The 26,447-nt window shown below is 46.0% G+C and overlaps 3 protein-coding genes and 1 pseudogene across 4 annotated transcripts; 2 read left to right on the top strand and 2 right to left on the bottom strand.

Moving 5' to 3' along the window:
* The first annotated feature begins 724 nt into the window (after positions 1-724).
* LOC120674712 lies at positions 725-5,097 on the top strand (annotated as a pseudogene).
* Positions 5,098-11,174: 6,077 nt separating this feature from the next.
* On the bottom strand, positions 11,175-11,837 carry LOC120674714 (protein DMP5-like). Its single transcript, XM_039955852.1, has one exon. It carries the CDS (start codon positions 11,835-11,837, stop codon positions 11,175-11,177), a length of 663 nt encoding a protein of 220 aa, XP_039811786.1.
* A 1,112-nt stretch (positions 11,838-12,949) lies between these two features.
* On the top strand, positions 12,950-15,231 carry LOC120674715. The gene is made up of 4 exons (XM_039955853.1): positions 12,950-12,987; positions 14,224-14,401; positions 14,492-14,865; positions 15,153-15,231. Exons 1-4 carry the CDS (start codon positions 12,950-12,952, stop codon positions 15,229-15,231), a joined length of 669 nt encoding a protein of 222 aa, XP_039811787.1.
* Positions 15,232-22,648: 7,417 nt separating this feature from the next.
* LOC120673344 lies at positions 22,649-25,605 on the bottom strand. Of its 2 annotated transcripts, none has more exons than XM_039954141.1 (6): positions 25,392-25,605; positions 24,734-25,245; positions 24,287-24,577; positions 23,843-24,136; positions 23,562-23,684; positions 22,649-23,447 (listed from the first exon to the last, which is right to left on the bottom strand). In XM_039954141.1, the coding sequence occupies exons 2-6, from the start codon at positions 25,089-25,091 to the stop codon at positions 23,161-23,163; spliced, it is 1,353 nt and encodes a 450-aa protein (XP_039810075.1). In that variant the 5' UTR covers positions 25,092-25,245; positions 25,392-25,605; the 3' UTR covers positions 22,649-23,160. The 2 variants fall into 2 exon arrangements, with proteins under 2 accessions (XP_039810075.1, XP_039810077.1); XM_039954143.1 differs by having other exon boundaries at positions 23,843-24,103; positions 25,392-25,566.
* Between the last annotated feature and the right edge of the window lie 842 nt (positions 25,606-26,447).

Raw genomic sequence — 26,447 nt, forward strand, 5'->3', positions numbered from 1 at the left:
TTATTCTAAACTTCACCTTTACCTGTGAATTTTGATGTGTCTACCATAATTGTTCGGGAGGTTGAAGAATGGAACGGTACTGACTTCAATCTCCTTCACTTTCCTGCTATATGACTTGGGGTTTTGAAATATTTTTGCAAAGACCAACCACAACTTTACTTCTCCATACGATCTCCCATGTCACTCGGTGTGTATATATCCTAACCAAAGTATTGCTTCTTTTCATCTTACTTCTAAAGATTGCTTATGTAGAGCTCATGGTAGGGGAAATTCAAGCATGCTTGTGTCACGTATTTTGCAAAATCAATTTTGCAAAATCAAACTTTGGATTCATGGAGATGACAAATCATACAAGTTGATCAAGATTGCACACATTTGTGAAAGGTGGATGATGAAAATGAAACACTCCGTTTATGAGCCTATCATTTATTTGGAAGACACGAGGGCATGGCTATATATAATAAATAATAATAGAATTGAGAAGACAAAAAATTATAAATTATATTTTTATTATAAAATTAAAATAATTAATTTACTATTATATTAAAAAATATTAGATCACCCTAACTAGAAATTCTAGATTCACCACTGCTCGTGAGTCACCCACACCTTCTCAATCCCAGCTCGGGGCCAAGCAGAAAAGACCACCGCCACGAACCATTGCAGGAGCAGCAAGCTAGCGAGCAACTAACCAACCACAAGGGAAAGCAAGAAAGAAGATGGCATGGCAGCGGTCGCGTGGCGAGCGGCCACTGGAGTGGTGTCCCTTGCGGCGGACGCCGCGTCGGGGGAGGGGGAGCTGTTCGCGCTCGCTGTCAAGGCAGCAGCCACGGAGGAGGCGCTAAGGTGGGAGCGTGGAGTGCTAGCGGGGCTGCGCTCGCCGCATGTCGTGCGCTGTGCTGCAGCGTCGAGGGTGCGGACGGCTCCTACCAGCTCTTCCTCGAGTATGCCCCCGACGGGTCACTCGCCGAAGGGGTGGCCTGGAATGGGGGGCCTCATGTGTTGGTTAGCGTACCTCTAGGGGCGCTCCGTCCGTCCGTCATGCACGGGGATGTCAAGGCGCGGAACATGGTGATCGGCACAGATGGGCGCACCAGGCTCGCGGACATCCATTACCACAGAAAGGGTTTGTAGAGGCGGGCGAAAATACATTTTTAGGGGCGGACGGCATAACCACCCCTGCTTTTCGCAGCTAAATATGGCGGTTTGCAGAGGCAGGTTACGAGAGTCGCCCCTGAAAATGCATTTGCAGGGACGGGTGGGAGGCTCACCCGCCCCTGAAAATGCATTTGCATGGGCCGGTGGGGGGCTCACCCGCCCCTACAGAACCATTTTCAGGGGCGATTGAACCCCCCACCCGCCTCTAGAAATAGTTTTCCTGCCCACCCAAAATTTTTGAATTCGCATTTTTGTTTACGGGATTTGAATTCACAATTTTGATCTATACGTCACTTTCGCACTATTATACATCTATTAATGATAACGTTCTAACTTCAAGCTCGTTCGCGATCGAGACGTCGAATATGTTAGACATAATATACTTACGCATATAAAATTCATAATAGATGAAAAATAAATATCAATATAGTACATCATCACAATTCAGCTCTTATACATATTTTTCCATCATTCCCCTAGGCGCTAAATTAGCGTTAACCATGCCCGAATTTGTGCCACTCAACTCACGAAGTGAAAGGTATTTATCATTCATTGCTAAGTCTTGTGTTTCGTCAAAAAATTTGCCTTTCACATTGACCACTTCGTGCAGAATGAAACGGCACAAATCATCGACTACATTTAGAAGTTGTCTCTCGTGGAGCTGGCCTGCGTGTTTCTCCGGGTCAAGCCTCACATTCTCGCACAGGTAGTACCCATAGTACACGGAATCTGCCGGTTGCTTGTGGCTCGGAAAATTTGTGCGATAAGTCATTTTCTTTGCTCTGTTGGCGGGACGAGGAAGTCCTTTTTGAACGTTGAACTTGTATGACCTGTTAATTTAAGGAAGTCCTTTTTGAACGTTGAACTTGTATGACCTGTTAATTTATATAGGCATATTTCTCTAGAGGCACAAGAGACAGATGTGCATATGGAAGATAAAGAAATTCACTCACAATTGAATAAGGTCAATGAATTCTTGGTATTAGACTTACTGGACGTGGTATGGCGCAAATATGGTATCCATGTCTATCCACTGTTCCATCATATGCACTATGTAGGCTGCAATTATCTTCATGGTTAGTTCGTGAAATCTTTTGCATTCCGCATCTTTGGCCTTCTTTGTTTCAAATGGCTTCAGATAGTCATCGTCATCCTTCATCCATTTTGGCCCAGCAATGCAAAGACTCACAAATTGCTACGGGATCAAGGTATCGGACCTTGAAATTACAAATAATAGCATCCATTGTTTGCATCCTGTAAAATTAATGTATAGCATTTAATATTTATGCTTATACAATACTATAGAATGTAATACAAAGTCGATGAGGCACTTACATGCACCATAGTCGAACCATTTCGATACCAAGTTGTGAGAGGTGGAACATGCGCTGGATGTCTTCAAAATCAAACGTGATATTATTGATTTGTGGCCCCTTAAGTCCGAATACATCCGGATGGTGTGAAGCACCTAGGGTTCTCAGCCCAAGTCTATATGCCCTCTTGTACCAATTATGCATCCTCTTCATGTAAGTTGGACAATCACATAGTATCCAGCTCGGTAGCAAGTCCTTTCCATACGGAAACTCTAGAGGAGCATCTTCTAAGTCTGGAAGGCCATCAGCCGCAAGCACCTTGTTGTGCACCGTGTCCGTATGGGGCGTAGAAAAGCCCGAGCTTCTACTGTCACTAGAAGTTGGTGGTTTTTCTTGTGACTTAGCCTTCTTAGCTTTTTCATCAGACTTCTTGTTTGCGGCGTGCCATCTATTCACAATTTCGGACCCTTCCTTTTTCTTTTGGTAAGACCACAGAACTCGAGGTAGCACTGATCTGCTCTGAGAAACCGAGGTTGTTGGCTGACTTGATGGCTCTCGTGTCACTGGAGCCGCTACTGATGGCGGTGCCTGAGTTGACGGCTCTTGTGTCACTAGAGCCATTGGTGATGGCAGAACCTGAAGTAACAGATCTCGTTGCTCTGGACGGTCTAGTGTTTCGGGCATCCCTTGGATCACTCATATATATTTTCTTCTGCTGATTTTCTCACATACTCAAAGTTTGGTAACCCCCTGGTACTAGCAGCCAATACCTCTGCTTTGGTGTGGCGCAACAACTGGCCCAAAAAATCTCCGTCGTCAAGTTCATCTTCACTACTGTCACTATCGATGAGCCTGTCATTGACATCATCACTATGGAATCCACCCGTTCCATCATGAACGCGGACACCATCATCATCTCTGTCAAGATCATAATAAGCATAAAAAATTCTGCCGAAATCATCACCTTGTATGCCGAAATCATCACCTTGTATGAGTTCATCCAATGGGTTATTCGTTGAAGGGGAAACATCCACCTCACCATGTTTCTTTCAAATCATTTAGTCTTTAACAAAACCACTCACTATCACATGCGATCTGATTGTAGTTGGCTCGCTAAATACTTTCAAATTCTCATAAACTCTGCACAGGCAATGTATCAACATTGTGCTCTCCTTTCTTGCGTGGTTCTCTGCAACTTTAATGAATTTATCTAGCTCTCTACGGAAATATGCGTCCATCCTGTTTGCATTGTACATCCAAGCCCTATTCATCTATAAAAAAATAAAAATAAATAAATAATGGATTAAAACATTCATAAATTCATGTCTTCAGTGAAATCTATAAATGACAATACAAAAATACTTAAAAGAAATTTACATATATAGTACTAAATAAGAAAATTAAAACCAAAGATCATGCATAAATTAAAACATATTATCGCATACCACTACATCTTAAAAGAAATTCATGCATGTGTGTAAAAAATGAAAAAAACTAATCTTCTCCCTCCTCCATAGATCTAGTAAATAGTTTCCTTAGATATGAGGGTAAAACATATAGATTTAGTTCAAATGCTTACATATATTGTTCTCCTACTAAAATAGCACAACTTCATCCAAAAGTTTGATGCAAATAGTCTCACAAATGGCTAATCTTAACCATGGAGATCTAAATCTAGTGAGAGGCTAAGAGAGCCCAATTTGAGAAAAAAGCACACAAAAACCTTAGAAATGACAAGATTAAGTGCTAACTTACCTCTTAGAGCCCTCAGCTCGATGGGAATCAAGTTGAAAACCTCCCCCCTTTTTTTTCTTTTTTCGGACGTTGGGAGAGCTCCTCTCCCGATCCAACAATGGGGGGTCAGGAGGAGAAAGAAGGCAGAATTTATACACATATTTTTAGGGATGGGTTGGGACTCCACCACCCCTAAAAATGCCATTTGTAGGGGTGACTTACCTCCCATCCGACCCTATAAATGGCTCCTTTTTTAGGGGCGGATGGGGGTGTGAGCTGCCCCTACAAATGACATTTATAGGGGTGGCTCACCCCAATGGGCGCCGTTTTTAGGAGCGGTCGGGGGTAAGCCGCCTCTACAAATGGTGTTTCTAGGGGCGGGTGAATTGCTACGGTGTCTACGATTATTTATAGCAATGTGTTAAATTTAGGTCTGTTCCTAAAAAAATCAAAGTGTTGCTATAAATTATTTTTGTAATAGTGTTCGGATGCGAGCGGGTGCCCCGCACCACGCGGCGTGCGATCGGCAGCATGCCGGCGTTCATGGCGCCCGAGGTGGCGCGCGGGAAGGACCAGGGCCCGGCCGCCGACATCTAGGTGCTCGGGTAGTCGGGTGCATGGTCGTCGAGATGGGCACCGGCTGCGCCCCATCGGACGATGTGGACGACGTCCTCGCCGCCCTCCACGGATCGGCTACACGGACGTGTTGGAGGTGCCACTCTGGCTGTCCGCGGAGGCCAAGGAATTCTTGGCCTGCTTCTTCACGAGGGACGCCGCCGATCGGTCGGCCGCGGCGCAGCTCCTGGAGCACCCGTTCGTGGCATTCGCCGGCGGCGACGACGACAATGTTTGGTGGGTGTCCGCCAAAAGCACGATGGATGCCGCGTTCTGAGAGTCGGGAGTCCAACGACGAGCCGAACGAGATGCTAGATGGCGCAGCTTAGAGGAAAGTCCCTGGCGTGCCCCCCTCCCCGACTGGATTGCGAGGAAGGTTGGATCGACGTGCTCGACGAGCAGGCAGCAGAGCTAGCTCTAGGTAGAGGGGTTCGCTAGTTCACTGGTCCAAAACTATAAAAAAACAGTTGAACTGCTGGTTCAATAGTTTCAGGCCGTAGAATTGAATCGCTCGCAAATACTTTCAAACCGGTGCAACATCACAATCAAGATTTTAAATAGCCGGCTATAGTTTCTGCTATAGATGGCTATAGCCGCTAGGAAGGGCAGCCGATAAAGCTACCTATAGACCGCTAAATGCCAGCTATAACCCACTAAACGCCATAGCAGTATCTTACCCCTAAACATTTTAGTCGGCGATTTAGAACCTTATAATGGATAATTAACAATATATAGTTGACCACATGTAAAAAAAACTATCAAATAACATAATTATATAAACAAATTCAACACAAGTCCGCAAAAGATGTGTCTTAATTTAATAAATTTCATAAGTTTTGGTGCTCTAGAATTGTTTTACGGGACATTTCAAAAATAAATATGCATGAAAAGATAATATACATAGCATTTTTTAATTAGAAAAGGTTTAATTTAAACATTTACCATTATAAAACAACCTCAAATACTAAAATAATGTTCACCATTGCAACGAGCTCGTGGAAATAATCAAAATGGTCATATTATATGTTCAATTAGGAGCTTATATGAAGCACATATAAAAAATAGTTGCGCAACGAAGCTCCTCGATATAATCAAAATGGACATATTATGTCCAATTTGGAGCTCATATGAAGCACATAAAAAAAAATAGTTCGGTTCAATTGAAACCGGCCGGTTCACCGATTCCAAAAAAACCGGCCGGTCCAACCGGTTTTTACCAATCAGATTGCATAGATGGTCCGTGAAGTGAACCGAACTGCTATAGTCTCTGATTCGTAGGGTTGGAAACGGGACGGAAAAATCCTGTCCCGGCTCCGTTTACCATCTAAACCGACCGTAAACCGTTTTCACGAGAAAAATAGAAAAACGGGAAAACAAAACGGGAAAACAGGAACGTGAACGGGAACAGTTGGGGTGTTTTCCCGACCGTTTTCACGGTTCCTGTTTTCAGCCGGGAAAATTACCGCGGGAATTCCCGTATTTGTCATCGTCGGCTGTATTGGCTATGTTGGAAACGTGAATTATTGTGTGCATGAGTTACAACATGAATTGTGAATTCATGATCCACTTTATCTTTGTTGCTTAGTTATACGATATTTACGCATACTTGTAATTATTTTGTCGAGTTAAACGTTTGAAGTGGTTGTATGTATTTTCCTGTTTTGAGTTATCGATTCCGTTCCCGATATCCCGTAATACCGATTTCGTTTTCCCGTCCAACTTTCCCGTTTCCGCTTCCGTTTCCGACCAAAAAATACAGTTACGGGAATAGTTAAGAGGTTTTTCTGAGCGTTCCCGACCGTTTTCATCCCTACTGATTCGGTTTTTTACGATCGAACCGTCGGTCCTGTCCGGTTCTAATACTATAGCTCCAGGTGGCGCGCAGCGTGCCAGCAAGGTGTCCGGTTCGCGGTGGTGCCAGCTGGCGGCATGGCTGGCGGCGGCGGCGTATTCACTATTCAGTGATGAACCGAAAACAGAGGACACTCCTGCATCTGATTGTAACGACCCGGCCCGAGATAACGGCTAAGATCTACTCTACACGTTGAGTAGACCACACCTGCTAAATAACTCTCTTGCGTTTCGTCCTTTCCCGTCCAACTTTCCCGTTTCCGCTTCCGTTTCCGACCAAAAAATACAGTTACGGGAATAGTTAAGAGGTTTTTCTGAGCGTTCCCGACCGTTTTCATCCCTACTGATTCGGTTTTTTACCGATCGAACCGTCGGTCCTGTCCGGTTCTAATACTATAGATCCAGGTGGCGCGCAGTGCCAGCAAGGTGTCCGGTTCGCGGTGGTGTCAGCTGGCGGCATGGCTGGCGGCGGCGGCGTATTCACTATTCAGTGATGAACCGAAAACAGAGGACACTCCTGCAGCTGATTGTAACGACCCGGCCCGAGATAACGGCTAAGATCTACTCTACACGTTGAGTAGACCACACCTGCTAAATAACTCTCTTGCGCTTTCGTCCTCGGTTCGCGCAAAAGGTTCGAACCGGAGTTACTAGCTCCCCATGGACCGGCTATTTAAGCTGGTTCAACTCCCTTTCCGTTTCCAGTCTGGGACTAAGGAGCTGAGCCCCGCGATGCTACAGTAGCTCACGCTACAGTGACCTGCGCGGCCGAGTCGGCCCGTGGGCCGTGACAATCTCCCCCGTTAGGATTCGACGTCCCCATCGAATCAGCTTACCCATATAGGACAAAGAAGCAGGATCACCTCTCTTGGGCCACGTCCCATACGTCTAGTGCTAACGATCCCATGTGCCACATCCGTGGGTTCACTGTCAGCAGCCCTTGTGTGTCCGTCCACATGCTGTTAGCATCTGTGTTTCCACACGCACGCGCCGATGTGCTTATGTACGCGCACTTCTGCCCGTACGTGGCGTGAAACCGCGAGAGTATGGCTCTGATACCCCTGTAACGATCCGGCCTGAGATAACGGCTAAGATCTACTCTACACGTTGAGTAGGTCACACCTGCTAAATAACTCTCTTGCACTTTCGTCCTCGCTTCGCGCAAAAAGTTTGAACCGGAGTTACTAGCTTCCCAGGGATCGGCTATTTAAGCTGGTTCGGCTCCCTCACTGTTTTCAGTGTGGGACTAAAGGTCCTGTGCCGCGGCGCTACAGTAGCTCCTAAAGGTCCTGTGCCGCGGCGCTACAGTAGCTCGTGCTACAGTAACCCGCGCGGCCCAGTCGGCCCATGGGCCGTGACAATCTCCCCCCGTTAGGATTCGAGTCGAACCAGCTTATCCATACGGGACAAAGGAGCCCATACGGGACAAAGGAGCAGGATCACCTTTCTTGGCCCACGTCCCATACGTCTAGTGTTAACGATCCCATGTGCCACGTCTGTGGGTTCACTGCCAGCAACCCATGTATGTCCGTCCACATGTTGTTGGCATGTGTTTCCACGCGCCGACGTGCTCATGTACGCGCACTTCTGTTCGTACGTGGCGTGAAACCGCGAGAGTATGGCTCTGATACCCCTGTAACGACCCGTCCGAGATAACGGCTAAGATCTACTCTACACGTTGAGTAGACCACACCTGCTAAATAACTCTCTTGCGCTTTCGTCCTCGCTTCGCGCAAAAGGTTCGAACCGGAGTTACTAGCTTCTCAGAGACCGGCTATTTAAGCTGGTTCAACTCCCTTTCTGTTTCCAGTCTGGCGCTAAAGGAGCTAAGCCCCGCGATGCTACAGTAGCTCGGGCTACAGTACCTGCGCGGCCCAGTCGGCCCGTGGGCCATGACACTGATGCCCGGGTTCAGACTGTCATGTAGGGGCACTGCCACTTCAGCTAGTGCTACTCTGCTTAATTCCCCATGTTCATACTCTGCTCACGCCTAATTTTTCCATCAGTCCGCGAGAGAGGCCACGATCGGTTCCGCACTCTACACTCGCGCGTGCAAAGGTGGAAATAATTACCACAGTAACCCCAGTGTTAGGTTTAGGATAAAATATACGTGTCTGTAATACCAAAGGCGTACCTCAACAAGGACTCAAGGGAGCATTGCAATGGCTACGCTGCAATATCATCAGTCTGAATCTGAGGGATTAATGGATTATAAAGAACAAATAAAATACTATCATTGTTGTTCAGAAAGTGTGGAACTACCCTGTTTTTGCAGGTAAAGATGTAGATAAGTTAGGCAAGTAAGTAACACTATTATACCAAAAAAATATAGCAAACAACATATCTGACTCTATGCATCGACATACTATATTGCAGATACTATAACTAGACAGCCTTGACCTGGGGATATTATCGATGGACCCCACCGTTTTCCCCGGATGCAGTGCTTCAGTTCTGACAGAATGAAGTACAGTACATAATAAGCGCGGACAGTGGGGTAATCAGCGGACGCGCTCTAGGAAGACTGCCATCGCGCGATCTCCGACACTCCATGAATTTCCTTTTTATGAAATTTTTCTCATCCGCAACTTTCTAGTTTTGGGAACTTATAAATTATACACAAAAGTTCTACATATAATTTTTTTTCCAAACAACTGCTCAGGAATATTTTTCAGCAAATTTTCATGATACACAAAATTTTTACGTATAACTTCTTTCAATCAACTTCTAAGATATTCTTTAACATAACTTTTCACGGTATACAACCTAAATGTATAACTTAATTTAGAAAATTTATTGGAGGATATTTTTTAGCATAACTCCCACAATATTATTATTAGGAAAAGTTCTCGCACAATTTTTACGCATAAGTTCACTATTCAACTTCACATTAAACTTTTTAGCATAATTTCAATGAAATATTATCGAACAAAAACTTCTCAAGAGATAACATAATGGAAAGTAAAAATACTGAAAAATGGAACTCAGATTAACAGCAGAACTCAAAGAAACACCTTAGAAAAAAGGAAAAGAAAAAAATTGTTACTAATACATGTGCATGAGAATCTCACGTACATACTCAAGGTAGACCTGTCTAACTAACTTCATAGATATACGCGAGTACAGGACACTCGCGCAAAGCCCAAGCAGCTTGCGTCGTTTTCTCATCGCGCGCTAGGAAGCCTACCAACGCCGCAAAGCTGATTCTACAGTCAACCGTGAGTTTCTAAACTCACGGTCGACTCCACCGACGCGCGCTAGCACCCACGTGGTGGGCCCCGGCACCCATGTGATATTATTCTCCATTCCCTGGTCGAACAAATATCCTTCCCGTCTGCCTCTCTCTCTTTCATTCGCCTCTTCCATTCTCTCTCTTTCCTCCGCGAGCTCCGCGCCCTCAGGGAGCGCGCGCCGAGGCGAGGCGGCGGCAGGGGAGCTCCCCCCGGGATCTCGCCCAAGGCGGCGGCGGCGAGCTCCGCCCCTCAGGGAGCGCGCGCGGAGGCGGGCTTCTCGGGAGGCGTGACGGCGGGCTCCGCGAGCGGCGGCGGCGCAGCGTAAGGAGGGGAGCGGCGCGGCGGCGGCGCAGCGGAAGGAGGGGAGCGGCGCGGCGGCGGCGGCGGCGGAGCGGACGGAGGGGAGCACCGCGGCGGCAGGCACCTCCGCCTCTCTCCGGCGGCCCCGGATCCGCGGCGGCAGCGGCTCGCGGGCTCCGGATCCGCGCCCCCCGCACCGGGGCCGCGGCGGGGAGGCGGCGGGGTGGGGAGGAGGCGCCGCCGCGCTAGATCCAGATTTTTTTTCAAAAATTTTTCAACATTTTTTTTGAATTTCCTTTGATTTTTTCGGATGAATATTTTTTTAATAATACAAAAAATAATTTCTTGAATTTTTCCTGCTTCTCCTTTTTTTGCTTGAAATTTTTTTTTGTCTCTAAATTTTTTCGTAAAAAAAATTTCACTCTCCAAAATTTCTCTTAAAAAAAATTCCAAAATCGGAAAACGACAAAAAAATTACTAAAAATAGAAAAAAAAACGGTCGGGAGATCGACCGTAGGAGGGACTCCCTACGGTCAACCGTAAATTAGCGAGACCCTACCAACGCGCGCGCTGGTGGAATTGGATTTCCGACACACTGGCAGATAGCTCAAACTTTTACTCTCAAATCAAACATTAAACTAGCCATATTATAAGAGGCCCGAATTGCCTTAAAGGGGGTCTGTTTTTCGATTACAACCAAATCCATATCCATCCACACTATCACAATTGAGCCCAGTTTCAGTCAATCTACGAGAAATTTCATGGGCCGAGGGCCCGCACATGTAACTTAATAAGTAAAACTTCTCATTGTTTCACATGCTGCTTGCATTTGAACTTTGAAGGTCTGAATCAGCAAACATTTTTTTGTCCCGAGATGACATATAGACTACTACCAATGCACGCACGTACAACTAAACAAATGCTGTGTGCGTGCCAAATTAAATTAAAGCGTGGATATGCAGCGTGTCAGTCACTGCGCGTGGGGCGCCATGTCCGCGTATCCGATGCTCTTCCTGGTGGTGGGGAAGATCATGAACACCATGCTGGACAGGAAGCCCGCCCCCAGCGGCAGGTTCACCAGCAGCTCCGTCACGTCCCGCCCGGCGTCCGGGAACAGGCACCCCTGGATGCTGGCGTCGGCGAGCGCCACGGCGAGGAACACGAGCGCCGAGAAGAAGGCGTGCACGAAGTCCAGCGCCGTGATCCGGAGCCTGGCCAGGTCCTTGAACGTCGCCTCCCGCTCCTCGCGCGCGCCCGTGAAGTTGAACGGGTAGAAGCCCCCGAAGGTGGCCGCGCCGTGGTAGAGCTTGCCGTCGCGGCCGACGAGGCTGTCGGTGAAGGAGAGGAGCACGCACGAGGCGGCGCACGCGCCGACCAGCGACAGGACCAGGTACCGGTTCGCCGCGTGGCACACGCCGTGGTTGCTGAAGGACGGCGCCAGCGCCTGGAACGCCAGCACGGTCCCCGTCGGCAGGAGCTTCATAAGGTCCGACGCGCTTGACAGGGCCGGCCGCGCCGCCGCTTTCGGCGCAGCGGCCGGCGGTGGCTTCGTCGCCGGAGGATCCGCCTGAATGGAGGAAGATTCTTGCTGGCTTGACGCTGGGATCTGGATCTGCACAGCGTTGTGATCCATGGCGCCGGCCGGCCGACCGACGAGAGCTAGCTGCTAGCTGATGATGGCCGATGTAATTTCTGTGGAGGCTTCAGCTTTTATAGGTCCCTAGGAGATTCAGCATGCAAGGCAACGAGACATGGTTGCGGAGAGCGGCACGGGAGTGATGCAGGCGTGCCCCCGTACCCGAACGACTATTCTGGCCACGACACAGGCATGGCGCCACCCACGTTGCTTTGGTCACGGCAACAAGAAACTGCCGGCACGGCGGCACCGTTGCACCAGACAGTGGCCCAACCATAACAGACTTCTCGTTTCAGACAGTTGGCATGCAGGGAGGCCGGGATTGGGTTGCTTATCACGATGCATACATGTTGTCAGCTCAATCTACGTACACCTGCCTGATGGATGTCATTAGATGATTTTAGGATATGTACGCACTCAATAATCAGCCACGTCAAAGAGTCCAGCTTGTTGGGAAGATGATCTGTGAGCTTAAACAGTAAGTTCATTAAATGATCTACAGTAAAATGATAAGATACTTAATGGAAGAGAGTTAAGGAATGGGAACGAACGTTCCCGTCCCGTCCTGATCGGGGACGGAACCGACCATGGATGTCGGTCCCCCCCCCCCCCCCCGATGAGAGGCATATAAATAGAAGGGGGAAACTCCGTTCAAAACCCGATCTGTGCGTGCTGCCATCACCGGGGTTTTGTGACCAGCAAAAACACACACATACACTTACACAGAGGCAAAAACAAGAGACAAGATCTAAGAAAGAAGATGGGAGGCCCTAATGACCAAGGTATGTCATCTACGTGGTTTCATTTTGAGCTTAAGATCCTAGAACATCTAACAATGGCATCAAGAGCCTGGTTAGCATCGAATTGGAACTCTATATAGTACTCTGAGCACACAAATCATGCTTAACCTAAGTGATTTTGTTCATCTTTTATAAGCTTATGCCTCTGTCATGAAGAATTAAACCTAAATCTTGCAAGCCCGAAGCCCTAACCCTAGCCAAACCCCAAAACCCCAAATCTAAGAAACCCTAACCCTAAGATCTAAAGAAGAGGGTCGGGGGCTTACCTAAAGGGCCTTCTAGGCCACCACCGTCGCCATGGCTACCGCCATGGCCGTCACTAATGGCGACCGCACGCTCGGGACTTGGTCCCGAGCGGCCTCGCGGCCCACGCACCGGCGGCGCCGACCCCTCGAGCGCGCCATGAGGCCGAGGTGGCTAGCTGCCGGCCGGATCTGAAGTTCGCCGTCGCCGCCGCTGCGGATCTATGCGCGGCCGGCGAGGTGCCTTAGGGCACCGTCGAGCAACGCTCGACGAAGCTGTGTGCCCGCGTTCGCGGCACGCAGCTCCGGCGAGCGGAGCTCGGTGGTGCCGCCTCCATCCTCCGCGCTGGCGAGGCGCTCGGCGCCGCTCGCCGCCGTCGCTCGCTCCGCCCTCTGCTCGCTCGGCGTCGGGTGGAGAAGAGAGAGAGGGGGGAGGGAGAGATTAGGGTTTGGGGGGCTCGCGGTCGACCGGCCTTTTAAGGCGGCGCACGCGCGGCGTCGACCGTCGGATGAGATCCAACGGTGCGCGCGTCCCGCGGCCGGAACGGGCCGGCGGGGGCCGGCGGGGGGAGGCGGTTTCCCGGCCCAGCCCCAGGTTTTTGGGCCTGGAGCCTGGGAAGTTTAAGGGGGCGCCAAAACGGGCTCCGAAATTTGATGTTTGCGCTGATTTTTATTATGGAAAATTACGAAATGTATAATGGGCTGCATAGTGTTGGGTTTAAATGCTTTGGGCTGCATAGTAACGGGCTGAAAAAGTTTATGGGCCAAAATAATATTTAAATTAAGGTTACAAATATTGCTTTATGTTTCATGTTTTTATCTTTAAAGCATTATGATAAGTGTTATTTCATGTTTAGTTCTTTAAAGATGTTTTATTATGTTTTAGTAAATAATGATACAAATAATAATTAGATTTATTATATAATGAAATTTTCTTATGTTTATTTAATTTTTATGATGATTACATTATGTTTATTATTCAAAGTTATTATTTTATGTGTTATAAATTATTTCCGCTGCAAATAATTACTCTGACTAAGTGTGACAAATAATTGTCATTCTGGCCAAAGCTGATTGACACTTATTTGGTCATAAATTTTATTAATTCAAATCAATTCTGGCCAAAGCTGATTTGATTGAATTAACAAGAGAAGTTCATGAAATTCAATAAAGTGTGGTTTGTATTTATTATTCTGGCCAAAGCTGATTAATAAATACTTATTCACAAAATTTTGTTGTTCTCATTCATTTCTGGCGAAAGCTGATTTGAATTTGATCAATAAAAGAAGATGCTTATTTAATGATGTTGATTCTCTCTTATGCAACATTTCAAATTGCCAGTGTCTTAGGCAATATTGAGCAGCTTAATGGAAGCAACTATGCTTCATGGAAGGAGAAGCTGGAAATCACTCTAGCTCTGCTGGATATTGATTATGCCCTCCATAAGGATCCTCCGGTTGAGCCTAAACCAGAGGATGAAAATTTTCAAGTCCTGAAAAAGGAATATGATGAAGAAAAGGCAAAATAGAGTGTTTCAAATAGTAAATGCATTATGATCATTAGAAGCTCCATTATTGATACAATAAGAGGAGCAATTTCTGATACTCAGTCTGCCAGGGATTATCTTACTAAGATTGAGAAGCAATTCAAAGGCTCCTCTAAAGCTTATGCCACCACCCTCATCAAAAGGTTGGTGGGTGAAAAATATGATGCTACTGGCAGTCTAAGGGAGCACATTATGAAGAAATATCACATGGCTTCCAAGCTTAAGTCAATGGAGATGGAAATCTATGATGGTTTTCTTGTCCATTTCATTATGTCATCACTGCCCCAGGAGTTCTCTCCATTTGTGATCAACTACAACTCTATGAAAATAAAGTGGGGTATTGATGAGTTGATTGCCATGTGTGTGCAAGAAGAAGAAAGACTTAAGGCAGAAAAGATTGATCATGCTAATCAATTCAAGCATTCTGAAAAGAAAAGGTATAAGAAATTTAAGAAGGAATACTTGAAGCCTAAGCCTGGTCAATTCAAAGGAAAGGGGCAATCTTCTAAGCAAGGCCAGCAAAACAAGCCAGCAGGTGGCTCCAGTGCAGAGGAAAAAGAAAAAGATCCCGAAGGATGCCACTTTTGTGGAAAAAGTGGACACCGTCAGAGGGACTGCATTGGCTTTATGAGATGGCTCAATAAGAAAGGTACTGATGTTATAACTTTTGTTGATGAATCCCTTTATATTGATTATGCCACAGACTCTTGGTGGATTGACTCAGGTGCAACAATTCACGTTGCAAACTCTTTACTGGGATTCGCTACGAGGAGGACCCTAAGAAGAGGGGAAAGAAGAATTAGAGTTGCTAATGGAGTTGAAGCAGAAGTCAAGGCCATTGGAGACTTCACTTTTACTCTTCATACTGGCTTTAGACTTCAGCTAAATGATGTTCTTTATGTACCCTCTATGAAAAGAAATTTAGTTTCTGTTTCATCCTTAGATGATAGTGGTTATCGTTGTACTTTTGTAGACCATAGGTGTATAATTATATATGACAATAAAGAGGTTGGTCTTGCCGTTAGACGGGAACAACTTTATAAAATATCTTTATGTGATGCCACTTATCATGTTGATTCCACCTCAAATGCAAACGTCAGTACCAAACGAAAATATAATGACAATGACTTCTTCGAAATTATGGCACTACCGTTTAGGCCATATTTCGAGGGGGAGAATTGAGCGTCTCATTAAAGAAGATATCCTCCATCCTTTGGATGTCTCGGATGCAGATGTTGAACATTGCATTGATTGCATCAAAGGGAAGTATACAAAGAAAATCAAGAAAGGTGCAAACCGAAGCACGGGAGTTTTGGAAATAATCCACACAGATATTTGTGGTCCTTTTAATGTAAAATAAGTGGATGGTTTTGATTCATTCATTACATTCACCGATGACTACTCCCGTTACGGATATATTTATCCAATCAAAGAAAGATCCGAGGCATTAGACAAGTTCAAAATTTTCAAAGCAGAAGTTGAGAATCAACATGATCGAAAGATCAAAATTGTAAGGTCTGACCGTGGTGGAGAATACTACGGAAGGCATACACCTTATGGCTAAACTCCTCGACCTTTTGCAAGGTTTTTGGAAGAAAATGGCATAAAAGCCCAGTACTCTGCACCGGGTGAACCACAGCAAAATGGAGTAGCTGAAAGGCGTAATCGCACTCTAATGGATATGGTACGAAGTATGATGAGTCACTCCATTTTGCCTGTGAATATATGGATGGAAGCTCTAAAGACAGCTGCACACATTCTTAATAGAGTTCCCAGCAAATCAATTCCTAAGACACCTTTTGAATTATGGGCTGGGAAGAAATCAACTCTAAATTATTTACATGTGTGGGGCTGCCCTGTTGAAGCTCGAGTTTTCAATCCAAATATGGGAAAGTTAGACCCCAAGACAATCAGTTGTCATTTTATTGGTTATCCTGATAAGTCAAAGGCATATCGATTTTATTGCTCGAATCAGTTTACTAAGTTTGTTGAAACAAGACACGCTGTGTTCTTGGAAGATGAAGTAATTAGGGGGAGCATGACTCCTAGGGAAATTGATTTAGAAGAAAAACGGGAATATGTTCCAATGCCCATAACTCAAGATCCTATTTTCTCTGTGCATGTTGATGTTGCACCTCAAGTCCAAGGGACTGTTGATACAACACCTGTTGAAACTCCTGCAACCACTTCAAGTGTTGCACCTAATGATGAGCCTAATGAGCATATTCAACAGCCTCCAGTTGTGATGAATGAGCAAAATAATGAGCAACCACTAAGAAGGTCACAACGAGAAAGAAGATCGGCTATTCCTAGTGATTATGTCACTTATATGAGTGAAGATACGAATGAGTTGAGTTTGGACGATGACCCCACATCATTTAAAGAGGCCATGAATAATGAGCATAGCTTGATGCTATGAAAGATGAAATGGAATCCATGAATGCTAATGAAGTATGGGACTTAGTAGAAATTTCTAAAGGAGCCAAAATAGTAGGCTGCAAATGGGTCTACAAGACTAAATGTGACTCCAAGGGTAATATCGAAAGGTTCAAAGCAAGACTCGTGGCAAAATGTTTTACACAGAGGGAAGGCATTGATTACAATGAAACCTTCTCTCCTGTTTCTTCTAAAGACTCATTCAGAATCATCATGGCACTTGTGGCTCATTATGATTTGGAGTTGCATCAAATGGATGTTAAAACCGCATTCCTGAATGGTGACTTATATGAAAATGTATACATGGCACAACCTAAGGGTTTTGTTGTGGAAGGAAAAGAACATTTGGGATGTAAATTGAAGAAATCCATTTATGGGCTGAAACAAGCGTCAAGACAATGGTACCTTAAGTTTGATCAAATTATCAGAGAATTTGGTTTTGAATAGAATAAAAGGGATAACTGCATTTATGCTAAGTTCAGGGGGAGTAAATTCATCTTTTTGATATTATATGTGGATGATATACTCCTGGCCAGCAGTGATAAGAATTTACTGCTGGAAACAAAGAGGTTCCTTACCTCCAAATTTGAGATGAAAGATCTTGGTGAAGCCACTTATGTTTTAGGCATAGAAATTCACCGAAATAAATCCAAAGGGATCTTGGGGCTATCTCAGAAGGCATATATAGAAAAGGTGCAGAAAAAGTATAATATGCATAAGTGTCCAGCCTCGCCTGCTCCTATTGTTAAGGGCGATAAATTTGGAAAATTCCAATGTCCAAAGAATGAGTATGAAGATGCGCAGATGAAGTCAATTACTTATGCCTCAGCTGTCGAAAGCATAATGTATGCACAAGTGTGCACTCGCCCTGATTTGGTATTCGTGACCGGGATGCTTGGTAGATTTTAATCAAATCTAGGACCAGAACACTGGAAATTAGCGAAAAAGACCTTTCACTATTTGCAAGGCACTAAAGATCTCATGCTCACATATAAGAAGTCTGATAACCTTGAAGTCATAGGTTATTCAGACGCTGATTTTGCGGGATGTGTTGACACTAAGAAATCCACGTCAGGTTATATCTTCACACTCGCAGGAGGAGCTATATCGTGAAAAAGCTCCAAACAAAGTGTTACTGCATCGTCGACAATGCAGGCTGAATATGTGGCATGTTATGAGGCTACCGGGCAGACAGTATGGCTAAAGAATTTTACTCCGGGATTTAGAGTGGTCGACAGCATTTTAAAGCCACTCACATTATACTGCGATAATCAACCAGCAGTAATCTATTCGAGTAACAACAAGTCAATGAGTGGTGCCAAGCACATTGACATTAAGTACCATGTTGTGAAAGAAAGGATCCAGGATCAGACAATAAGTATTAAGTATATAAACACTAAGTATATGTTGGCGGATCCACTCACAAAGGGCCTACCACCCAGTGTATTCAAAGATCACATTACCGGTATGGGTCTGGTAGATAAGCCCTTGATCCTGGATTAGTTGGGACCAATATGACATCATCTCCCCATAATCCTAATGTGGACTTCCTCGGAGATTGTTCAGGAACCATAGTCACTTAGTTCAGTCGAAGAGTAAGTCTGTAAGAATAAGTCTGATGTAATAAGTTTATGGAGCTCCTAAGTTAAAGAAGTTTGTTTCGAAATAAAGTAGTATGTTATAGTCACTGGGTTCAGTGGTGTTTGTTATTAACCATTGTAATCTTTTTGTCTTGATGTACTATTTTGTTAAGAAATAAACTTATAAGTGTAAGCCCTGCGATCAATGGGGAGAATGTTGGGATGATGATCTGTGAGCTTAAACAATAAGTTTATTAAATAATCTACAGTAAAATAATAAGATAACTTAATGGAAGAGAGTTAAGGAACGGGAACGAACGTTCCAGTCCCGTCCTTATCGGGGACGGGAACCGACCATGGATGTCGGTCCCCCCCCCCCGTGAGCAGCATATAAATAGAAGGGGAAACCCCGTTCAAAACCCGATCTGTGCGTGCTGCTATCACCGGGTTTTTGTGACCGGCAAAAACACACACATACACTCACACAGAGACAAAAACAAGAGACAAGATCCAAGAAAGAAGAAGATGGGAGGCCCTAATGACCAAGGTATGTCATATATGTGGTTCCATTTTGAGCTTAAGATCCTAGAACATCTAACACAGCTTGGTTCGAGAAATTGGGTGCTTGTGTGTGTGTGGACATGCTCTAGATAATTTGGTCTAATCAACATTTCCCGTGCGGCCGTGCTAATCTTGGTCCATCAATAGCAGAACCAGGTAATTTTTTAGCAAACTGCCAAAAGTAAGTCAAATGAAATCTTCTTGTTACCTGTCAGGCCATAACGCATGGTGGGCAAGAAGGAAGGACATGATGGCCAGCCCCATATATTTATGTTTTACATTGGATTTTTATTAACAATTTTGTACTAGATCTTGATGATTTTTATTCAAACTGAAGCCACCATGGAGAACATGACCAATGATCAGAAATGTCTGATGATCATAGGCGCCCTTCTGTTTTAGAAGATCATGTAAGTTTCTACATGAATCATTATGTTTGTGTTGTGGCCATATTCATGTAACCAATAACGCAACTGATGAACACTCGGAAATGAAGCTCTGAACTAAATACGTCTGGAAGATCATTGTGACAATGGAATGTCTAAAACTGAGCCAAGAATTTGAAATCCAAGAGCTGATACTGTAAAATGTATTCTCGATGAACTCCAGATTTGCAGAATTTGATGGCCACAATTCAGATAAACATGAGCTACCTTCGTTACTGTAACAAAGTCAAGGATGAATCCTTAGAGCATACTAAAAAAAGTTGCATCCAACAGCTTCGGCAAACGAGCTCCGTCGCTATCTGAGTCGCCTTCCCGCGAGTCTCGCGCGGCAAAGATGGCGACGCGTCCCGCTTCGCCATCCGCCCTCCGGGCCCACCCGCGCCCTCCCGTCCTTCAGCCTGTGCCTCCGTTTACACGACGGGGATCTCGCTCTCCTCGAGCCTCCTCCCGCCGGCGAACCTGCCGGCCGCGAAGCCACCGCCGTGGAGCGTCCGAATAGTGAGGTCAACATTGGCCTCCTCCTTGGCGCCCTCGCCGGTGGCCCGCACCCCGGTGTGCGGCGAATCAGTGGGCATCTCGCGGCGGCGATGGGGGCGAGCGACGACAGCGCAGTCAATGCGACCGCCGAAGCACGAACGAGCACTAGCGCCGGCATCGGTGACGCCGCAGCAGCCGGAGACGCCCCGAGCAGAGGAGGTGAAGGGAGCGGCGGTGGTCGGTGGCGAGGAGCCCAAGATCCCGGCCCCGATTCCCTCCGTCGGGAGCTCCGCGGCGCCGTCGCCGACCTCTCCGCCCTAGCCATGGCCGCCGCCCTCCGGCCGCTCGCCACCATAGCCCTCCGCCCACTCGCCGCCATGGCCATCCGAACTCGCCTCCTCCGGCCGCCGCCCTCCGCCCGCTCGGCCTCCGGCCGCGGCGGCGGAGCTCGCACGCCGCCGACGAAGCTCTCGCGCGGCGGAGCTCCTCGCGCCCGACGGAGCTCGCGCACAGCCGATCTCACGCAAGTGGGTTTGGGGCACGCCGACGCGCGTGGAGAGGAGCACGGCGGCGCGCGGAGAGGGCGGCGGCACTCGGTCGGCGGTGGGGATGGTAGGCGGCGCGGGAGGAGATGGGGAGGAAAAAGAGAAAAAGCATGACACGTGGGGCCCAGTAGTCTTTGTTGGTTTAGAGAATTCTGTTTTGGAGAGTCTGTTGGTTTACCCTCTAGTTTATGAAGCTTTTTTTATCTTTTAGATAGTTTCTTTCTCTCTAAATTTAGCTAACATTATTGCTAATCTTTTGGAGATGCTCTATTAATCTCAAATCCTAAACCTCAATTCAGATAAAGCTGGCTTGCCTTCATTAAATGTTTTGAGTGCCCAATTTGCTCCGAACCAACTAAATTGACTTATGCACCTTTGCGGATCTTAATGATCCCAGCAGAGTGCTTGTTCTGTGTGGTTGATCTGTGCTAGAAGAGGGTTCAGGAATTGGGCTCCGTATTAAATACAGGCGTAATCCATTAGGGTTTGCTTTGCAAGTAGGTAAGATCAAATAATAGCGCTATCGAAAATACTTATAGAGAGTTGAGAAGGATAACAATAAACTTACTTGTCAAGAACAGTGATCCAAAGAAAGGAAAGACTTGCCCAAAAGTTTGATCATGGTACTTCATACGGCATAGACAGAGCACCAAAGCTAAATTTACTAATGGCTCTGAACGATATCTGCTAATATATCACTTAGCTGAAGAAGTTCCATTCATATCAACAAGTGCAGACATTTTAAGTTTGTCCACCTCATAGTCAAGGGTCAGATCATGCAAAAAACAAAAGAAAAGAACTTGCACCAGTAAACCCACTTCTACACCTGACCAAACACCTCACCAATGAGTAAACCACAGATTGTATGTTGCTTTTCCAGGTAAATTGTTGAAATTGGTGAGTCTATCTAGTAACTACTAACTAGACTCGGCTATAAGAGAGAAGCCTGGTGTACAACTATTCATTGTACCTCAAACTATCATTTCAATAATTTCCAATTTATGGTCTCTTAATATGTGGATAATGAGCAACTCATTTGAATAAAAAGCACTACTCCAATTTTGCTGTACACTACGCTATTATAACTGTGGCAAGAAACCAGTGCTACCATAATTCATGCTACCCGAACAAAAACAAAATGACTAATTGAAGAAAAGAACATCCACCTGTGCCCAAATAGTGGTTAGAAAGTAGAAACATTCCAATATGCTATACAAAATTCAAGTGACTTCTATGCTACAAGACTTGCCCACATCATTTAAATCAGAACACGATTCAAATGAATTCCATGTTTTTGAACTAGACAACTTGCAAGCAATCAACCCATGTTTCTTCAACAAGTGAGGAAGGTACAATCATCGTATGCTATGCTCCCTCCGTTCACCATTGACTTTTGATCGTGTGATTTTCGTGTCATTCAAAAATTTAGTGCACATATGCAAAAGTACAGGTCATGCTTAAAAACCTTTAGTGATAAAAAGAAGCCATAAAAAAATTTATATTTACATAATTTTCTTGAATAAGACAAATAATGAAATGGCGTGCCCAAAAAGTCAACAGTAATAAACATTTAGGAAAGCAGGGAATACAAATTAGTGCATTAGTTAACCCTCTTCTTCGGTCATTGGGAAGATAAATTAGAAGAGACATTCTTCTGTGACTATAGTACATCTGAGAAGTGAGGGTGATCTCCAAAACTGACGAAAAGTATGCATTTTCTGACTATGGAGCTAAACATTAACATTATAGTGCATTGTGTTTGTAAATTAGGCTATCGATCTTGACAAGATAACTGAGAATAAGTTGAAATAGAAATTCGCACATCAGGAATTGTCACACCAATTGGCTAGAGTACTAAATGCCAATCCTATGATAGAGGAAGAACCAATCTAAGGTATGACCAGTCCAGATCATTAAATTATTATGTTCTGTCATGTCTTATATATATAATTAAAATGAACATTGAAATATAATAGCTCGGGCCACAGAATATAATGGTGCCAAAATAACAATGTAGTTGCCAAGCTATACACATCATATGACTTCAGACCCAATCTACCAGATACACTGAAAATGTGCCCAGCAGTAAAAAGAGCAGAACACAACACTATTTTTGTTCCTGCTACTTCCAGTATGAAATGAAAATACTTTCTGGTATGTGCATCCATGAAAACATAAAGAAATTCGCTTTTCTATTGACAAGACAATTTGTCATTTCATTCAAAACAATGGCAGACCTCATGATTGGGAAGTCATTTACATCATTACATGTGCATGCTTGTCCAACCAAAAAAAATAGGCTTCAGAAGAAAAAAAAAATACATTTCTGTTTCATGCTTCAGTATAAACTATTTGTTAATAGTTTCAGGCCTGTTTGATTCCCTTTATTTGACTTATGTCATCTATAATCAGACCATTATTCATGCTATTTGATTATGGGCATGTGAAAGGCCATATTAGCTTTTGCCTGAAACTTACTCATTTCAGTTGTAAATCAACAAGGGCTATATACTAGTTGAAGTTCCAGATTTTCTAGGAGGAATCCAAAAGCATTGGAAATCTTGATCCATCTCTTCTAATCCTGATTATAGATATTTTCATGCACTCCATTACTGGATTATATCATTTGATGGTTGTTGGCAGCTATTGACTGGCCCTGGTGTCCTACAGCTGCTTCTGCTTGTAAATTACATAAGCATCCACCAACACTCACCCTCTTTCTTCTCCGCCTTGACGGTGAACTTATGCATAGGCTTTGCAAATCTGCTAAGTGTATTGACAAGAAGATTAGACTGGTCGACCTCACAAGTGACAGTGGAAGCATCTTCCTTGATGGTCTCAGCACGCACTGTCTTATCAGGAATATCTGTGGCTTCCACCTTAGGCAAGATGCTTAGGTTTGGTGGATCCTCCACTTTTACCATGGAAGCAGACTTGTGAACAGTACTCCTTTGCTCCAGTTCTTCTACAATTACTGATAAAGAAGCATGCACGATTAGTTGACAAAAGAGGTTCATCAAAGCACACAGTTCAGAAAACCGCACAGTAGTGAGAGAAATAAAAAAAGCAAATAGTGGAGACATCTCACCTTCCTTGGGCTTTGTGACCTGTTTCTCCATCACTGCAACAAGTTTCTCTTCCTTAGAGTCATCACAGGTCTGATCTGAGACTAATACCGGAGACCCAATGAGCACTGCATCAGAAGAATCATCTGCACATTCAGACACTAACATCAGTGACCACCCTCAAACAGTGCAGAATGTACAATTTCAAATCATGGAAAACGAAGGACACAAAGCCATTATAAAATGCAGCATTCAATCCATGGAACAATAAATGATTTAATCAGGGGAAACAGCAACTCCTCACCTTTCTTTCTATACAGGGCTGCCCTAGCCACTTTAGATTTTGCTCGTCTCCTCTTTGTTGTAGCCACCTCTTCCGCCTCTACAGGCACCACGGCCTCTGGTGCTGATGTCCTCTGGCCTCGCTGCAAGGTGGCTGTGGCCAGCATATCCGTTTTATATGCTACGGTCCTCCTTGTCTCATTCCCACCTTCAAGTGGCTTTGTGGCCTGTTCCTCCACCACAGCAACCACTTCATCCTCTTTAGGACAATCACAACTTTTATCTGCAGACCCAATGGCCACTTCAGAAGAATGATCTGCACATAACATTGGCATTAGGGAATGCTCAAGAACAAATATCAAGTCTACAATTTGAAATTACATCGAACGGTGAACAGAAAATCAACATCAAAACCTGCATTTCCAACAGTCGAAGTTAATAAGGGGAAGTGAGACCTTGTCCTCACCTTTCTGCCCCTTCAGCGCTGCCGCCGCCACCTTAGATCTTGTGGACCTTCTCATCCCTTTCTTTGCTACACCCACCTCTTCTGCCTCAACAGGCACTGCTGTCCTCTGGTTCCGCAGCAGGAGGGCTGGGGCTGGCACCTCCTCCATCTCATGCACTACATGCGTCTTTGTCACATTCTGACATTTTATGAAATCTTCCAAAACCACCACGACCATATTATGCGTTTTAGGATCATCACAGTCCTTTTCTGAAACTATTGCAGACCCAATGGCAACATCAGAAGAATAAGCTGCAAATTCAGAAATCAGCATCAGGAAATGTTTGCCAACAATAGCCAATTTACCCTTTCCAATTACGATAAACGAAGGACTCTTTCTGGCAGATTTCTGAAAATCTGCATTCAAGCAATCCAAGTTAATTAGGGAAAGCGAGAACTTGTCCTCACCTTTAGGCTCCTCCAATACCGCGGCCTCCTCAGCCCCCTTCTGATCCAAAGCCATCTTCATCTTCGATCTCGCAGACCTCCTCGTTCTCCTCTTTCCTGTCGCTACGTCTTCCGTCTCCACAAGTGCCATGCTCTCCACTACCCCCGTCCTCTGGCTCCCTTGCAAGGTGTCGGGGGCCAGAACCGTCGCCTCCTCCTTATGCAGCGCGGCCATCCTTGTGTTCACCCGCGCACGGCCACCGCGGGGAAGAGGGCACCGGTGCCCCTGCTCTTCCACCTCCACAGGCACGACCTCCCGTGCCGCCGCCCCGTGGCTTCCCTGCTGCAAGGTGACTTGGTCTCGCACATCCTGGTCCATCTTATCCGCCGCGGCCGTCCTTACCTTGGACCGCGCACGGCCGCCGCGGGGGGGGCGGGTCCCCGTCTGTCTTCTCCTCCTCGATTATCACTTCATCCGCCGATTTCATCGCCGGCGGCGGCGCCCTCCTCCCGATCTCGTAGAGCCCGTCCACCTAACCCACACAACAAACAACCGCCACGCCTCCCGCGCGTCAAATCGACCACCCCCGCTCGCTCCAAAACGCCTCACGCACGCGCAGGAGAACAGATGCGTTCGAGATTCACCGGAGGGGAGATAAGGGGGCCGGGAGATGCTCACCGACGGGAGGGCCATGAGCGCGTCCGCCATGGCCGCGTTGGACATGTTGGCGCGGACGGCGTTGCGCTTGCACAGCGCCTGGAGCTCGCGGCGCGGGAGGGCGCGGAAATCCATGGCCGCCACCACCGCCGGTTCTGCTGCCGCCGTTGCCGCCGCGGCGCCGCCTCTCTCTGTCTCTGCCTCTGCCTCTGCCTCTATTGTCTAGTGCCTTCTCATCTTACCTCTTCGCGATCCGCCTGCTTTGCCGTCAGCGGGGCAAACGGACGGCCGAGATGAGAGGTCAAGTGCACAACTGGGTCGGCACATGTGGCAGTGGCACGGTAACATCTAAACGGGCCTGGAAATTTCGAGCATCCCAAACGTGTGTGTGAATTGTGATCTTTTTCACAAGAAAATATCCGTACCCCCTTAAGGGTTCACCGTGCCTGATTTTCGAAATGAACATTCATCCAACCAAATCTCTACCAGCAGTCTGCATATATTTTTACCTATTTAGAGAACGGACCGTTTCTACAGTACTTTGAGACTCTAGTTGAGAGTAACACGGCCCTGTGAATCTAGACGTCCAATTGTCGTTCATCATCTGATAGATGGCATTTTGGATGGAGTTTGTCATGACCATCGACTTATTTATCATAGCATGATGCATAGCCTAATCTAACATCTGCTGGAAGTTCATATGGTCTTCAGAGATGGTGATATAACGTGGCATGGGGACCTTCCCCTCTCTTCCCACAAAGCTGAACGACTAGAGGCAAGCAGCTTTGAAGCCGTCGACGGCTCGATCTACCTGCTGCTTCTAGTCGTTGTTGAGATGCTCTTCGGTGAAATTGATGATATTGTTGGTGTTGACTTCAGATCCATCACCCGCCTTGCCGGCATCATGGGCGCCCGATTTGATTTCGACCGTGTTGATGTAGTGGTACATGTTGTCGTGGATGCTGAAGATGTGTCCCACCAAGCATGCCAAAAAGCGTGTTGATGCAAAAATCCCGCCGGACGGATCCCCGCGCTCCACGTACGCTAGGGAGAGGCAATCTGCTTTGCTCCGGAGTA

The sequence above is a fragment of the Panicum virgatum genome, chromosome 5N (assembly GCF_016808335.1).
Source record: "Panicum virgatum strain AP13 chromosome 5N, P.virgatum_v5, whole genome shotgun sequence".
Lineage (NCBI taxonomy): Eukaryota > Viridiplantae > Streptophyta > Magnoliopsida > Poales > Poaceae > Panicum > Panicum virgatum.

Bases quoted from the DNA above. Each gene is read 5' to 3' on its own strand.
- LOC120674714 (XM_039955852.1), bottom strand. From the start codon at position 11,837: ATGGATCACAACGCTGTGCAGATCCAGATCCCAGCGTCAAGCCAGCAA.
- LOC120674715 (XM_039955853.1), top strand. From the start codon at position 12,950: ATGGCCGTCACTAATGGCGACCGCACGCTCGGGACTTG. The intron at 14,402-14,491 runs GCAAAATAGAGT...TCTGATACTCAG, and splicing joins AGGAATATGATGAAGAAAAG to TCTGCCAGGGATTATCTTAC. The intron at 14,866-15,152 runs GTATAAGAAATT...GGATTGACTCAG, and splicing joins AAGCATTCTGAAAAGAAAAG to GTGCAACAATTCACGTTGCA.
- LOC120673344 (XM_039954141.1), bottom strand. From the start codon at position 25,091: ATGGACCAGGATGTGCGAGACCAAGTCACCTTGCAGCAGGGAAGCCAC. The intron at 23,685-23,842 runs GTGAGGAGTTGC...CTGAATGTGCAG, and splicing joins AGCCCTGTATAGAAAGAAAG to ATGATTCTTCTGATGCAGTG. The intron at 23,448-23,561 runs GTGAGATGTCTC...CTTCTTTATCAG, and splicing joins GGTCACAAAGCCCAAGGAAG to TAATTGTAGAAGAACTGGAG.